The sequence below is a fragment of the Prinia subflava genome, chromosome 15, assembly GCF_021018805.1.
Source record: "Prinia subflava isolate CZ2003 ecotype Zambia chromosome 15, Cam_Psub_1.2, whole genome shotgun sequence".
Lineage (NCBI taxonomy): Eukaryota > Metazoa > Chordata > Aves > Passeriformes > Cisticolidae > Prinia > Prinia subflava.
This window is the reverse complement of record NC_086261.1, coordinates 16,398,415-16,412,153: the sequence shown is the minus strand read 5'-3', so window position 1 is coordinate 16,412,153 and position 13,739 is coordinate 16,398,415. Positions and strand designations below refer to the sequence as shown.

General features: G+C 50.6%; 1 protein-coding gene across 3 annotated transcripts in view; it reads left to right on the top strand.

Moving 5' to 3' along the window:
* NEO1 (neogenin 1) overlaps window positions 1-13,739 on the top strand; it is a 171,875-nt gene that overhangs the window by 123,863 nt on the left and 34,273 nt on the right. For 2 of the 3 annotated variants that reach the window (XM_063412961.1, XM_063412960.1), the window contains exons 8-10: window positions 4,717-4,936; window positions 11,281-11,435; window positions 12,184-12,332. In XM_063412961.1, coding sequence (XP_063269031.1) covers window positions 4,717-4,936; window positions 11,281-11,435; window positions 12,184-12,332 — 524 coding nt within the window. The remainder of the gene's footprint in view (window positions 1-4,716; window positions 4,937-11,280; window positions 11,436-12,183; window positions 12,333-13,739) is intronic. The other variant, XM_063412962.1, reaches the window with a different exon arrangement.

Genomic DNA, 13,739 nt, shown 5'->3' with positions numbered 1-13,739 from the left:
GGTCCATCTCCCCCTCCATGGGTCCATGGGTGCAGAGTCCTGGATCTCCGGGCTGGCCCGGGGGATGCACTCGGGTCCCTCCTGGTGTCTGGGGTGGGAGCTGCTTCAGAGCTCACCAGTGCAGGCACTGGGCTCCAGGAACATCTGGAGCTGAGAATTTGGACCACTCTCAGCTGCCTCTCCTGCTTCCGAAATCCCCAGCACTCTCCTCAGCCAGGGGCTGTAACAAGGACTTACAAATACTTGGATATGGCCAAAGAGCCTGAATACGACTCTAAACCAGTTCTTCAGGTGTTTCTGGATCTGAATCCCTTCGTTTCCAGCCCTTCAGGGCAGGTGGTGGCAGTGCCAGCCAGGTTCCCAGGGGACTGGAGTGTCAGATAAGGCTGGAGCAGATAACATTCCTGTTGTGTTGGAGCCAGTGGTACCACTGGAATGTTGTAGCCAAACAGGAGGAAGCCTGGATATGCCAACAGCTTCCGGAGGGGGGAAGGCAGGGAATGGGAAATGTGAACCGGAGGGGGCAGGAACAATGTGGAAAGTGTTTCCAGTGATTTCATAACAACCCGAGCGTTTCAGTGAGGGGTTTTCAGGTGTGGCCGAGTTGTTTGGAAAAGATCTCCTGGGCCCCCTGGGTGGTGGCTCTGGAGCAGCTCTCTGGACATGCTCCATCTCTTTGTTATCCCAGGGTTTTCCCACCAGATGAAAAGATGGGATCACACCAGTGCCCCCACCCCATGGACACCTTCACCTCTTGGACGTCACCAGCCCAGTGCTGGGGCAATTAAAACCTTGTGACTGATTGAGTCGAGTCCAAACCCATGTGGGTGTTTGCACACCCTGCAAAGTATTTTGATAAAACAGTTGCAGTATTTGATGTCTGCTCAGAAGGAGCCCTGGGGAGGGCAGCTTGATAGAAGGGCTTGAGGATTAGCATCTGGAATGTCCTCTCACCCCGCATCCCTGGGATTCCTCGGGGCTGCCTTGCCTGGCACTGTTGGTGTCACACCTGAGCAGCACAAACACAGATTCCCGTGTCTTGGAATGCTGTGGGATGTGGGGAAAACTGTTCTTTTCTAGGGCAAAGTTCAAAATTTCTGCTCCTCATGTTGCTGGGAATTGCTGCCTGGCCTGCAGTGGGCAGGAGTGGAACTCTGCTGCCTGGAGTTGTTTGGGAGCTCAGCATCCCTCTGGTCCCAGTTACTCCATAGCAGGACATGAATTATGTGCAAACCACGAGTCACTTGCTGAATGTGCTTTTTAAAAAATGAGATTGATGGGAAGCTGTGTAGGAATAACCTCAGAGAACAGTCCAGAGCTGGAGTTACTGTTTAAGAAGTGATAAAGGAGATGTTAGAAAGAAGAGATTCGGGTTGCTTCTTTCATAGTGCTGAAAGCTGGGAGTGACAGAGCCATTCCCTGCCTGGTGTTAGAGCTAATTTGGGTGTAATTGCTCATTAACACAGCTCTGCTCACCCAGCTGGGGATGAAGCCTCTGCAACAGCATTGAGGCATTTGTAGGAAATACTGGAAAAAAGAAGGAAATCCCTTGACTTTGGGGTACATCCCCCAGCCCGTGGCAGTCCCACAAGTGTTTAAGTGCAGTGTTTGGGGGAGTCCTGGCCCTGCTCCCCTCCTGTGCAGGGTTTCAGGTCCTTGCTGCTCTCTCTGGCTCACAGCTGATTTTTCAGGTGTCATTGGGGTTCTGTTGGCTGTGACTGTTCTGGAACGCTGTGGGAAGGAACATTCCTGGTCTGAGAAGGCTCAGATAGAACCAGGATAGAACTGGGTGTCTGTTCCCTGGGAAGTCCTGGCAGCTCTCCCAGCCCCATCAGCTCTGTGTGCACATCACTTGAGAAAAGATGGATCCATTTCATGGTATGGGAGAAAAACACAGGAGTGTGTGGGGATGGGTTTAGAGTGAGCAGATGAATTTTAAGAATATTCCACTTCAACTCAACGGAATGAATTTTAACGATGGGTAAGGGGTGGATTTTGCATCAATACCTTGTAATCTGAAGGAGATCACCTGACAGTGTTGCCAAGACAGGTAAGAGAAACCCAAGGATGAGTGTTTGGAATTTTTGTGAGTGCATTTTTCCAAGGTTGTTTATTCTCCATCATCTCTCAGTTCTGTCTCAGCTCTGCAGGGCGTCCCCAGCAGAGCAGGACACGGGGGGGACTGGGCGGGTCAGAGGGTCCCGGACCCTTTGTACCATTCCCTGACCCAACCACCGTCCACAATGAACTTTTTATTTACAGAATTTTACCAATACCTACTACCCATGTTAACATGTAATTTCTACTCTAAACCAATCCTTGTGATCCAACTCAGCAGAAAATGGGAATGAGAACAAGAACAAGGAGGATAGGACCACTCCCCAATTCCTCCATCGTGCCTCTTCAAGGCCATACACTAAAAATCCTGGATTCTACATTTACACTCTGTGATAAACTAGCTACTGCTTATTTTGAATTCTCTCAGCTTGTGATTCTTCACACACTGTGGGCATTCACTGCCATGGCCAGGGGTCAGAGGCAGTGTCCTCCTGGGCTCTGTGTGAGGCTCTGACCCCCCTGTACAGATCCCAGACCCCCTGTCCGGTCTCCAAACCCTCCAGGGCAGCCAGAGGGATGTTCAGACTCTGACAGAAGTGAACTGGAAATGAAGCAGGACACTGGGGAAAGTGCTGACAGCAGTGGGCACCAGGGAGAGTTCTGCAGTTCCATCCCCTGTCCCTCAGTGGGAGCACTGAGGAAGAGTTTGTGGGGTGCAGTGAGAAATCTGCAGTCCAGGGGAGCTGGTGAGAAGGGCTGGGATTTAAACACAGGGAGAGCCTGGTGTGGTACTGGATCAGCACTGGAATGTGATTCAGGAGCAGGGAGATGCTTTGGGAGATGCCCTGGCCCCATTCAGGGCTCTCCTGAGGGATCTGCAACAGCAAGGGGCTCCCTGGGGGAGTGGGGCCCTGGCTGAGGCCAGAAGAGCCAAAAATGGTGCATTCCTGCAAGAAATCCAATTATGGGACATAAAAAAGGGGGGGTTAGATAAAAATAGATTTTGCAATGAATGTGAAATTAATAGTGTCATGTATTGATCAGGAGGGGCTGCTGGAGAGCACTTAATTGGGATCTTTAGCTATTAGAGTGTGGAAGAGATAATTAAGGAGATACCCTGGAGTATGTGTCTCTCTGTGATCTGTATTTGGAATGCCAAAACGTTCCTGGCTGTGGGAATCTGTCTCCCAGTTCTGCCCACAGACTGGTGTTACAGTGTGCAAAGCTGATAAAAACCCGTGGCTGGTTCTTAGGTCTCTGTCAGGACCTGTCCAAGAAAGAGAACAGGAAAAATGAGAGTTCTACCAATTGAGGACCTCCCAGACTGATGCTGGGGTTGATGAGGGGCTTGGACAATTTCAAATCATGTTGTTGCTGATGGAAAACTCCTCAGTGTTTTCCCTGAAGGACTGGTAATTCAGACAGCTTTTTCTCCTTCAGTCAGGTTTTTTGGGGAGGTTTTCTCATGGTGTGTCAGAACACAACTCCACATGTTCTGGTGGAGATTCTGCAGCTCAACAACAGCTCTTCTAGTCCTGAATTTCTTTCTGTGGAAAGGCAGAACAGTTTTAGTTAGTTTCCATAATTAATGAAAAAATAAATTAATTTGGCAGCATGGATTCCCATGAGGAAAATGTCATCAGGTGGCTTAAGCTTGGTAAATAGTTAAGAATGCAGAAAAATTCTGTGTATCCTGAGCTTTGGGGGTTTGTTACTAATAGTGCTGCTTGGAATACTCGCTGGTAATTGGGGTCCAGCTGCTCAGAATCTCACTGTTACATTTACTGGCTGGATTGCTTTAATAGGATTTGGAGAGTGGCTCTTCCTATGGCTCAGCCTGTGCTGTTAAATCACCAACCTTTTAATGCAATAATCCCTGGATTTATCCTGCCTTGGAGTAGCAACACAGGAAGACATGAGTGAGGCTAAGACTTTGGAGAGCGTGGGTATAATCCAGAGCAACAATTGTTCCTGCTTGTTGGAGTCACTGTGAATGATGAAATGGGTGTTGTGGGACAGAGCAGGAGCACTGATGGCAGGAAAACAGTGGGGAAGGGCTGTGATTGCAGTGCCATGGGCAGCAGCAGGACCCCGCTGGTCAGGAAGCAGCTTTGTGTGAAGTGACTGCAGGGTCTGACCGGATGAGTCTGCACTGAAAGCGGTTCTGTGTATTCACCTGTCAGTTTGTTACAGTTCAGAATCGTTAATTGAATTGTGCATGCTAATGAGCTGCAGTAGAAGGGGTCAGGGTGTGTATTGGAGTAATCAGCAGAGGTTGGGGTTTGGCTGTCACACGTGTGGCGTTACCTGTGCTCACAGACAGTGACACTGTGCTTTGCTGCTGCTGTCCTCTCCTGAGGTCTATTTTACCCCGGTTCCACCCTCCCCTCCCCTGCCACTTCCATTACAGTGGAGATTTGGAATGCTTGCCTGACAGTGCCGTGTCCTGTACTCCCCATTAGTGGTCAGTAGTTACCTCTGCCTGCATGTCAGCCTTCAGTTTAATGGCCTTTTTTGTGTGTTCATTTTCTTCTGTTTTCCCATCGTGGTTTTGTTTATTTCTTTTACGTTTTTTTTTTCTGTTCTCTTTTTTTTTCTTTTTTTTTACCCCGTGGTGATGTTTGCCCTCCATGTTCCCCAATGTTTGCACATGCCAAGATGTTGCCATCCCAACATTACCTCCCACTTCACTGACCAGTGCCACTAATGACCATCTAGCACCAGCCGCAGCGGGACCCCTGCCCTCCGCCCCGCGCGACGTCGTGGCCACCCTGGTGTCCACCCGCTTCATCCGGCTCACGTGGCGCCCGCCGGCCTCCGACCCGCAGGGAGACAACCTCACCTACTCCATCTTCTACACCAAGGAGGGCATCAACAGGTAAAGGGGCTCTGCGGGCACTGCCGGGCTTTGCTGGAGTTCTGGAAACTCAGATTTGAGATTTTAGTGTGTAGTGATACGTGTGAGTCAAGATGGAGGGCTCTCAGGGTTGCTGTTCCTGAGGTAATAAGGTTTTCTCTCAGGGTTGCTGTTCCCTGAGATTCTCCTCGGGGTTGCTGTTCCCTGAGGCAATCAGGCTTTCGAGCTTCCCTTGCCCAAAAGGTCTCACACCAGAGCCAGAGCAGCCAGGCTGAGTCCCCAGTCCGTGTTCCCAAGGTTGTTTATTCTCCATCATCTCTCAGTTCTGTCTCAGCTCTGCAGGGCGTCCCCAGCAGAGCAGGACATGGGGGGGACTGGGCAGGTCAGAGGGTCCCAGACCCTTTCTACCATTATCTGACCCAAACACCATCCATAATGTACTTTTTATTTACAAAATTTTGCCAATACTTACTACCCATGTTAACATGTCATTTCTACTCTAAACCAATCCTTGTGATACAACTCAGCAGAAAATGGGGAAAAGAACAAGAACAAGGAGGACAGGACCACTCCCGAGTTCCTCCATCGTGCCTCTTCAAGGCCATACACTAAAAATCCCAGATTCTACATTTACACTCTGTGATAAACTAGCTACTGCTTATTTTGAATTCTCTCAGCTTGTGATTCTTCACACACTGTGGGCATTCACTGCCATGGCCAGGGGTCAGAGGCAGTGCCCTCCTGGGCTCTGGGTGAGGCTGGCTGACCCCCCTGTACAGATCCCAGACCCCCTGTCCGGTCTCCAAACCCTCCAGGGCTGCCAGAGGGATGTTCTGGACTCTGAGAGAGGGCTTTGGGTGTTGTCTGGGTCCTTCTTCTTCACCTTCCTCCTCCTCCTTCTTCATGGGTTTAGGTGGTTTTTTTGTAACTGGGTGAAAAAGGTCCACATTGCAGGCTTTGGGTGGTCATTATTGGGTCAAAAGCATAAATTACATAGGTGTCACCTTCTAATTGGGTAATTATCACTTAATTAACCTCGGAAAGAGTCAGAGGCATTCAATTTTACCTCATTTACTAGCTTGCTGTTGGAGCTCATGGCTTGTGAGCCTGTACAAGATAAGAAATAACAAACATCCAAGTCTGAACTCCAAACCTGCATTTCCCAGGTATCAATCCAGACCTTGGCAGAGGAAAAGAAGCCAGAATGGTCACAGGGAACCAAAGCCTGTGAGGTGGAGGGATGTAGGAAATGGAATCACAGAAAGGTGTCAACATCTTACAGACATGGTGGATGCAAATATGGACATGGATGAAGTCTTTGAATTAAACCTTAGAACAAATGAGACTTATTAGAACAAGAAATAGGAACTCCTATCAGATTTGACCTATATCCTTGGAATAGACCACATTTAAAACTGCTGTGATGTAAAAAAGCAAGCAAGAGAGGTGCCTTAAACAAACAAACCCAAATACATTAGGCAGTGAGAGATTTTAAATTTTGCTGATGTGCCTTTGTGTACAAAACTTGTAACTCTGTTTTGCTAGATGAAAAAACATCTGTTGTAGTAGAGTTATATAGCACAAGGTAGTTAATAAGTGACAAAGTTAGGAGAGTTTCTCTGTGGTTGTACTGAGAGGAGAAATTGTGGGAAATACTAAAGGTGAGAAGACTTGGAGAAGCTGTGAAAGCAGGCCCCAGAAACAGAAAGAGCAGGAGAATTTAGAATTAGCTGTAGCTGCAAAGCTTGAAAGGGTGAAAAGTTACAATAGTACAGCAAGCAAGGACATGAAACAATAGTTTGAGTTTTTAGGCTTAGCTAAGATAGACCTTAAGACTGCAGAAAAATATGCCTAGCAAGATAGTAGAAGGTTTTAAACTTAATAAGAGTATTGTGTGTTTGCATTCAGCCCTCTCTCTCCTCTGGCAGCCCTTTCCAGGGCTCCAGGAGTGTTGTGTTCCCCTCCCTCCCACCCCAGGAGTTTCACAGGCGGTGTTTGAGCACGCTTGGATTGACTGCAAACCCTTCCAAGCTGGTTTTATTTCCACTACAACACTGCACCATCACCCCAGAGCCTGCAGAGAGCTGCCACACTTTGTTTCAGTGAGGACACAGACATCCATTCACGGGCAAGGTGTCCAGGTCCATCCCAGAAGTCTGTCCAGCTGTCGTATTTATAAGGTCAAATTGCCAAGTCAAAGTGACTCAAATCTAGTTCTGGTGCTACCTGCATCAAAAGTTGCTACCTGCCTTTAGCAGCCTGTTGGGGACAGAGCAGCAGGACTGTCACAGCTCCTCAGGAGGCTCAGGAACATCCCCTGGGAGCTGTGCTGGAGCAGGAGGCACAGGAGGCTTGGAAGCCCTGCAATGCCCTCTCCTTGCAGGGACAGCTGTGTGGTGGGTGTTGGTTAAACACCGTGGTCAGTGCTAAATACCAGTTCCCTCCTAGGAATTGCCATAAACACAAATCTGCTGAATGCCTCACAATCATAATTTTGACACAGTATCCCAATAGATGATACCAATCTACCCCTTCTCCTTCCTGATGGGATCTGCTGCTCTGAATTACAGCCCCAAGTCGTGATAAGTTTGAGGAAGCTGAAGTGAACATTCATTTGGAGCAATGCTTAATTAATTGCAAATTAGTTTATCAGATTTATTACTCAGGGGGAAATTATCTGTCACCTTATTGATGAGAGTGTGAGACACAAAGTCATTTGAAACAGAAAACACTCCAGAGGGGATTTCCCACTCTTCCTTAATCCTGTGGATAAGGAATCTTGTCCAGGCTCATGGCAATTAATTGAGGCAATTAGTAACATTTTATTGGCCTCACAAATGTTGTTTTTCTCTTACTTCCCTAATTTGGTAATACCCAAGGTGTTCAGGTTGGATGTGACTGGGAGCAGCCTGGGGTAGCAGGAAGTGTGCAGGAACACCCAAATCCCCTGAGGGGCCGAGGGGCCGGCTGCCTTCAGTTCTCCCCTGCTCAGGAGGCCCGGGAGCAGGGCAGTGCCTCCTCACCTCTGCCCCTTGCACTTACCTGAGGAGGGATTCTGTCCCTGTGCCCCTCTGTGCTCTGTCCCTGTGCCCCTCTGTGCTCTGCCCCTGTGCCCCTCTGTGCTCTGTCCCTGTGCCCCTCTGTGCTGTCCCTCTGCCCCTCTGTGCTGTCCCTGTGCCCCTCAGGTGAGACCCCACCTGCAGAGCAGCCTCAGCCCTGGGGCCCAGCACAGGAGGGACCTGGAACTGCTGGAGCCAGGCCAGGGGAGGGCACGGAGCTGCTCTGAGGGTGGAGCCCCTCTGCTCTGAGCCAGGCTGGAGAGCTGGGGGTGCTCACCTGGAGGAGAGAAGGCTCCAGGGAGAGCTCAGAGCCCCTGGCAGGGCCTGAAGGAGGCTTATAAAAAAAGAGAGGGACTTTCTGTACAGGCAGGTAGTGCCAGGACAAGGGGCAGTGGTTTTAAACTGCCAGAGGCAGGGTTAGATGGGATATTGGGATGGAATTGTTCCCTGTGAGGGTGGTGAGGTCCTGGCACAGGTGCCCAGAGCAGCTGTGGCTGCCCCTGGATCCCTGGCAGTGCCCAAGGCCAGGCTGGACAGAGCCTGGAGCACCCTGGGACAGTGGAAGGTGTCCGTGCCCATGGCAGGGATGGCACTGGATTACTTTTCATTTCTATTCTAACCCATTCAGTGATTCCAAGTGGAGCATTTCAAAGTGCAGAAGTAGCAATGGAGGGGACATTTCTGCTTCAGGGGCTGCACAGTGTCACCTGTCCCACCTTGGCCTGGTGACATGAGAGAGGAGGCAGTGACCTGGGGAGGAAGGGGTGTCCCAGGGCTTTCCTGTCACCCCTGGGGGGAGTCTGAGCAGATGGAAGTTACTGTCTCACACAGCTGCAAGGTCATTTCATCCCCATGGCAGGTATTTATTTATTTCACACTCAAGGCAGTTCCCTGGAAAGGGTGTGAGAATTTCAAAGTGCTGCAGGGAGGTTTAATTCTGGGAACTTTGGACAAGCACTCAGGCGGAAGAACCTCAGACTTACAGACTTGGAGAAAAATAAAAGAAATAATGGCTCATTGCTGGTCTGAGGTGGTAAATTACACATGTGGGATGTTCCAACACTGCTGAACTCACAGTTCACTGTGGTGTGCTTCAGACACAGCAAATGGAGTTTAATTGTGTGTAATGACACTGAGAGTGCCTCTGGAGCCCCCTGCCAGCCCCACAGCTGGCACGGCTGGCACACACAGCATCCACTCCCCAGCACCTCCCCAGAGGGGCTTCCTTGGGTGTAAGTGCAGCTTCAACCTTGGCATTCCCAGCCAGGCTCTTCCCTTGGCTGCTTGAGAGTTCCTGTGAGCCTTCACTGGGGTTTCCAGAGCTCCTTAATTGGGGATTAGAGTGGAATCATGGAGCAGGCAGAACCATCTGCAGGGTAATGCAGTTATTCCTGGGGCCCATCTGCTTGGTGCCTGTTATCCCAACCTGAGCACGTTGGAAAAGGTGCTCCAGGCTCTGCAGGAATCGCCATAAAGGAAGGATTCACTCAGCACTTAATTAGATTAATCTCTCCCTGTTTTTACCACACTGTTGTGAAGCCACATTCCTGGTTATTACTGAAAAGCTGCAATACTGGGACATGTCTATTTATTTTTGGTAAATGTTGTTTTTCCAGTAAAATAATTCTTTTTTTTTCTTTGTCTAATTTTAAATAATAACCTTGGTTTGCTGATTACCATTTTTTCCCAGATGAAATCAGGGAGTGCACTTCCACTTGAGGCAGAAAATGTTATATTTTGCATGTTAATGGGAGCTGGATGTTATCCCACAGCTGTGAATCCATTGGCACTTAGGCTGGGCTCTCAGATCCCATCCTTGTAGCTACAGCATGTCTTAAAGGAAACTCCACTTGGAAACGTTTTAAAGAAAATGTTGTGCTCAAAGTGGAAAAAATAGCAATGAAAATTAACAAAAAGCTGAAATAAATGAAGCTATTTATGCAGTGCCATTTTAGCTGGGCTTATGAAGGGGAACATTCTAGAAAATGGGTTTAAATAGATATTTAGTTACAGAGAGTGCATTGTTCCCCTCTCGCAGTTACAGTTTAGTAGTGCAGAAACCAACAGGGATTTCGGAATGTTTTCAGCCAAGTTCTGCTAAATCAACCACACCGGTGGATGTAAAAAGAAATAGATTAAAAATGGGGGTTTAGGGATCATATTTCCCTGATAAAAAACAGAACAGAGTGGCTGGAAGGGAGGAGGGGGAGTCTGGGATGGTTCTACCCTAGTTCCTGTCAGAAATGTTGAACAGGTGTCAGTGGGGCCAGAGGGGCAGGAGGGAGCCCAGAGCAGGCACAGGCCCCTGCGTTTGCTCAGTGGGAAGTTCCTGATTGCTGCTTTTGGAGTTTTGGCATCCCCAGGGAGCAGGGAGCTCCTTCCCGGGGAAGGACAGACAGCGTTACCCAGGCACAGCTTGAGCCAGCTCAGTGCCCGGCAGTGCCTTGGATAAAGGCTGCCCTTGGTTTAATGATTGCTGTGCTTATCTCCCCCTCAGTCCTGATAAGAGCAGGTGGAGTTTCCTGGAAGGTGTTTGGCAGAGCCTCGGGGGGAGCGCCGCGTTCCGGTGCCGGGGTTCTCTGGAGGTCACTGGGCAGCAGCAGTGCCCCTTCGGGTGCCCCTCACAGGAGCTGGGTGACAGAGGTGCCCCTCCCATGCCAAGGTGTTCCTTCTCTGGGTGGCTCTGGTGGCCTGGATCTGTCTCCAGGCATTGCTGGAGGTCAGAATTTTCCCTGGGGTCCAACAGAAGCCGCTTTGCCTCCGCTCTGTGTGGAAGCAGTGTCAGTGCCACGGCCGTGCCCTGGGTGTTCAATCGAATCCAAACATCAGCAAGGAGCCGAGAGCAGATCACACACACTGAGGAGCGAGGCTGGAGGTAGAGGAACAAGTTAAAAGAGCTCCTTTGAAAAATCCCCACAGTATTAACAGGAATGCCCCAAATCTCGCCAGACTGTGTGTGCTGCTAAAATAGTTTCTGTGCTGGCTCCTGAGCTGTAGGATAAACTGTCACTGTGAATTATCACTTGCTGTCACGGGAGTAACAAAGAAACCACGCCGAGTTTGTGGGTGTCAAGTGTAATTTATTCTGTTCCTTCAGCGCGTTGGGTTTTGTGCAAAGGGAAGTTGCAGAATTGGGAGCAGTTTGTCAGCAGCACTGCTGGCACACGCCTGTGGTGTTGTGCAGGAGCACCGTGTAAATCCCGTTTGCACACCGGGTACGTTCAGCCGGGACGCGCCGCAGGAGCAGCTACTCCTCACTTACTAATCCGTGGTGGTGTCTGTGCCCAACCCTTTTGTTTCCCAAAGGGAACGTGTGGAAAACACGAGTCGTCCTGGAGAGACCCAGGTGATGATCCAGAACCTGATGCCAGAGACCGTTTATGTGTTCCGGGTTGTGGCCCAGAACAGGCACGGCCCCGGTGAGAGCTCGGCACCGCTCAAGGTGGCAACGCAGCCCGAGGGTGAGCCAGGGTATTCCTGGGGTTTTCCTCACTTTGGGATCGATACTGAGCTTATTTTTTATTATCCCTATTCGCAACTTTTCCCCGAATCTGATGCTTTTTAAAAGTTGTACTTGCCGACCACAGTTTCCAAAGATTTTCCAGGTCGGTGGGATTGTGGGATTTATTGTCACCATTAAGAACTGGTGGGACATTCCTTGCTTAATTCTCTAAACTGTTATAACAGAAATACTTATAAATGATCGTTAACTGAAAAGGAGAAAACACCAGGCAAATGCCAAGTTACTTGTTAGGGTCGTTCTAGACAAAAGGGACCCAGGGAGCAGGATCACCTTTGGAAATCTGGTCCCACTTTTCCACCCTGCAATGGATCCGTGTGGAACATCACAGTGGGGAAAATCCCCCCTTTTCCTGGGCTGCTGGCCGGGGTGGGCAGGCCAGGCTCAGCCTAACGGAGCTCCAGGCTCGGGACTAAGGGAGCTCCAGACCGGGGACTAAGGGAGCTCCAGGCTGGGGACTAAGGGAGCTCCAGGCTGGGGACTAAGGGAGCTCCAGGCTGGGGACTAAGGGAGCTCCAGGCTGGGGACTAAGGGAGCTCCAGGCTGGGGACTAAGGGAGCTCCAGGCTGGGGACTAAGGGAGCTCCAGACTCAGGACTAAGGGAGCTCCGGGCTGGGGACTAAGGGAGCTCCAGGCTCAGACTAAGGGAGCTCCAGGCTCAGACTAACAGAGCTCCTCTTGTGTTGCAGTCCAGCTGCCCGGCCCCGCTCCCAACATCCGCGCCTTCTCCAGCTCCCCCACCTCCGTCACCGTCACCTGGGAGACGCCGCTCTCGGGCAACGGGGACATCCAGAACTACAAACTCTACTACATGGAGAAGGGGCAGCACACGGAGCAGGTACGGGCCTGCTGCAGACACCTTGGGAGGGGTCTGCTTTGCTGACAGCCTGAAATCCCTTCACCTCAGATGTGGGAAATACTTAAAGTCAGAATTCCAGCATGAAGTGTTTGTGCCTGGGTGGGAATGAAACCCATTTTACTGGTGATGCCCTGTTTTGATATTTGTCAACATCAAGTGGTTTTTGGGGATTCCATCATATGAGAGGAGAAGGCAGGGAGCAGCCATGTCATTGCTGAGCTGTTCTGGGGCAGATGATATTGAAGATGCTTGCACAGAGTTATGGGCTGGGTTTTAGCAGTTCAGGCTAAATACTGATGTTGGCATGATCCCTAATCCAAACTTTCTTGAGTTCTTGGACCCTGCGATTGATCTTTTGATATCGCTGAGCTTCCAATTAGTTTAATTTTCTTAGTATTCATTCCACTGAAGCATTCAGAGTGTTCTGTAGAAGTACGAGCTCTCACCTGAGAACGAGGATTAATCCCAGTCCTCACAGCCACATTCCCATCTGAATGCATATCAGCATCATTCCAGCTTTAAAAAGCAAAGGGAAAAATATTTTTCTTAACTTTTAAATATTTTTTACATCATTTTTAAATATGGCCTTTTGTACTTCTTCATCCCAGTATTTCAGTTACAGTGATACGATGGGTTTGAGAGTTTCTGGGGCCCTTTTCATGTCCAGGAGCAGTGTCTGTGTTAGGATTTAAGTAGGACAGGGAGAATTTTCTCCTGGGAGCTCGGAGCTGGCATCCTCCCCAGCCCTGGCTGTGCCTGAGGGTGTCACAGGGGTGTCTGTCCCGCCGTGGGTCGTGCAGGAGCCCTGCAGTGCTGCTGGAGCTGACCCAGGCACCCCAGGGGTGTCATTGGGGATGTCTGTCCTGCCGTGGGTCATGCAGGAGCCCTGTGGTGCTGCTGGAGCTGACCCAGCCTGCCCGGGGGTGTCATTGGGGATGTCTGTCCTGCCGTGGGTGCAGGAGCCCTGCAGTGCTGCTGGAGCTGACCCATCCCGCCCTGGGGGTGTCATGGGGGTGTCTGTCCTGCTGTGGGTCATGCAGGAGCTCTGGCCCTGCGGAGCTGATCCCGGGGGTGTCACAGGGGTGTCTGTCCTGCCGTGGGTGCAGGAGCAGGAGCTCTGGCCCTGCAGAGCTGACCCCGGGGTGTCACAGGGGTGTCTGTCCTGCCGTGGGTGCAGGAGCAGGAGCTCTGGCCCTGTGGAGCTGACCCAGGCACCCCAGGGGTGTCACAGGGGTGTCTGTCCTGCCATGGGTGCAGGAGCTCTGCAGTGCCGCTGGAGCTGACCCCGGGGTGTCATGGGGGTGTCTGTCCTGCCGTGGGTCGTGCAGGAGCTCTGGCCCTGCGGAGCTGATCCCGGGGGTGTCACAGGGATGTCTGTCCTGCCGT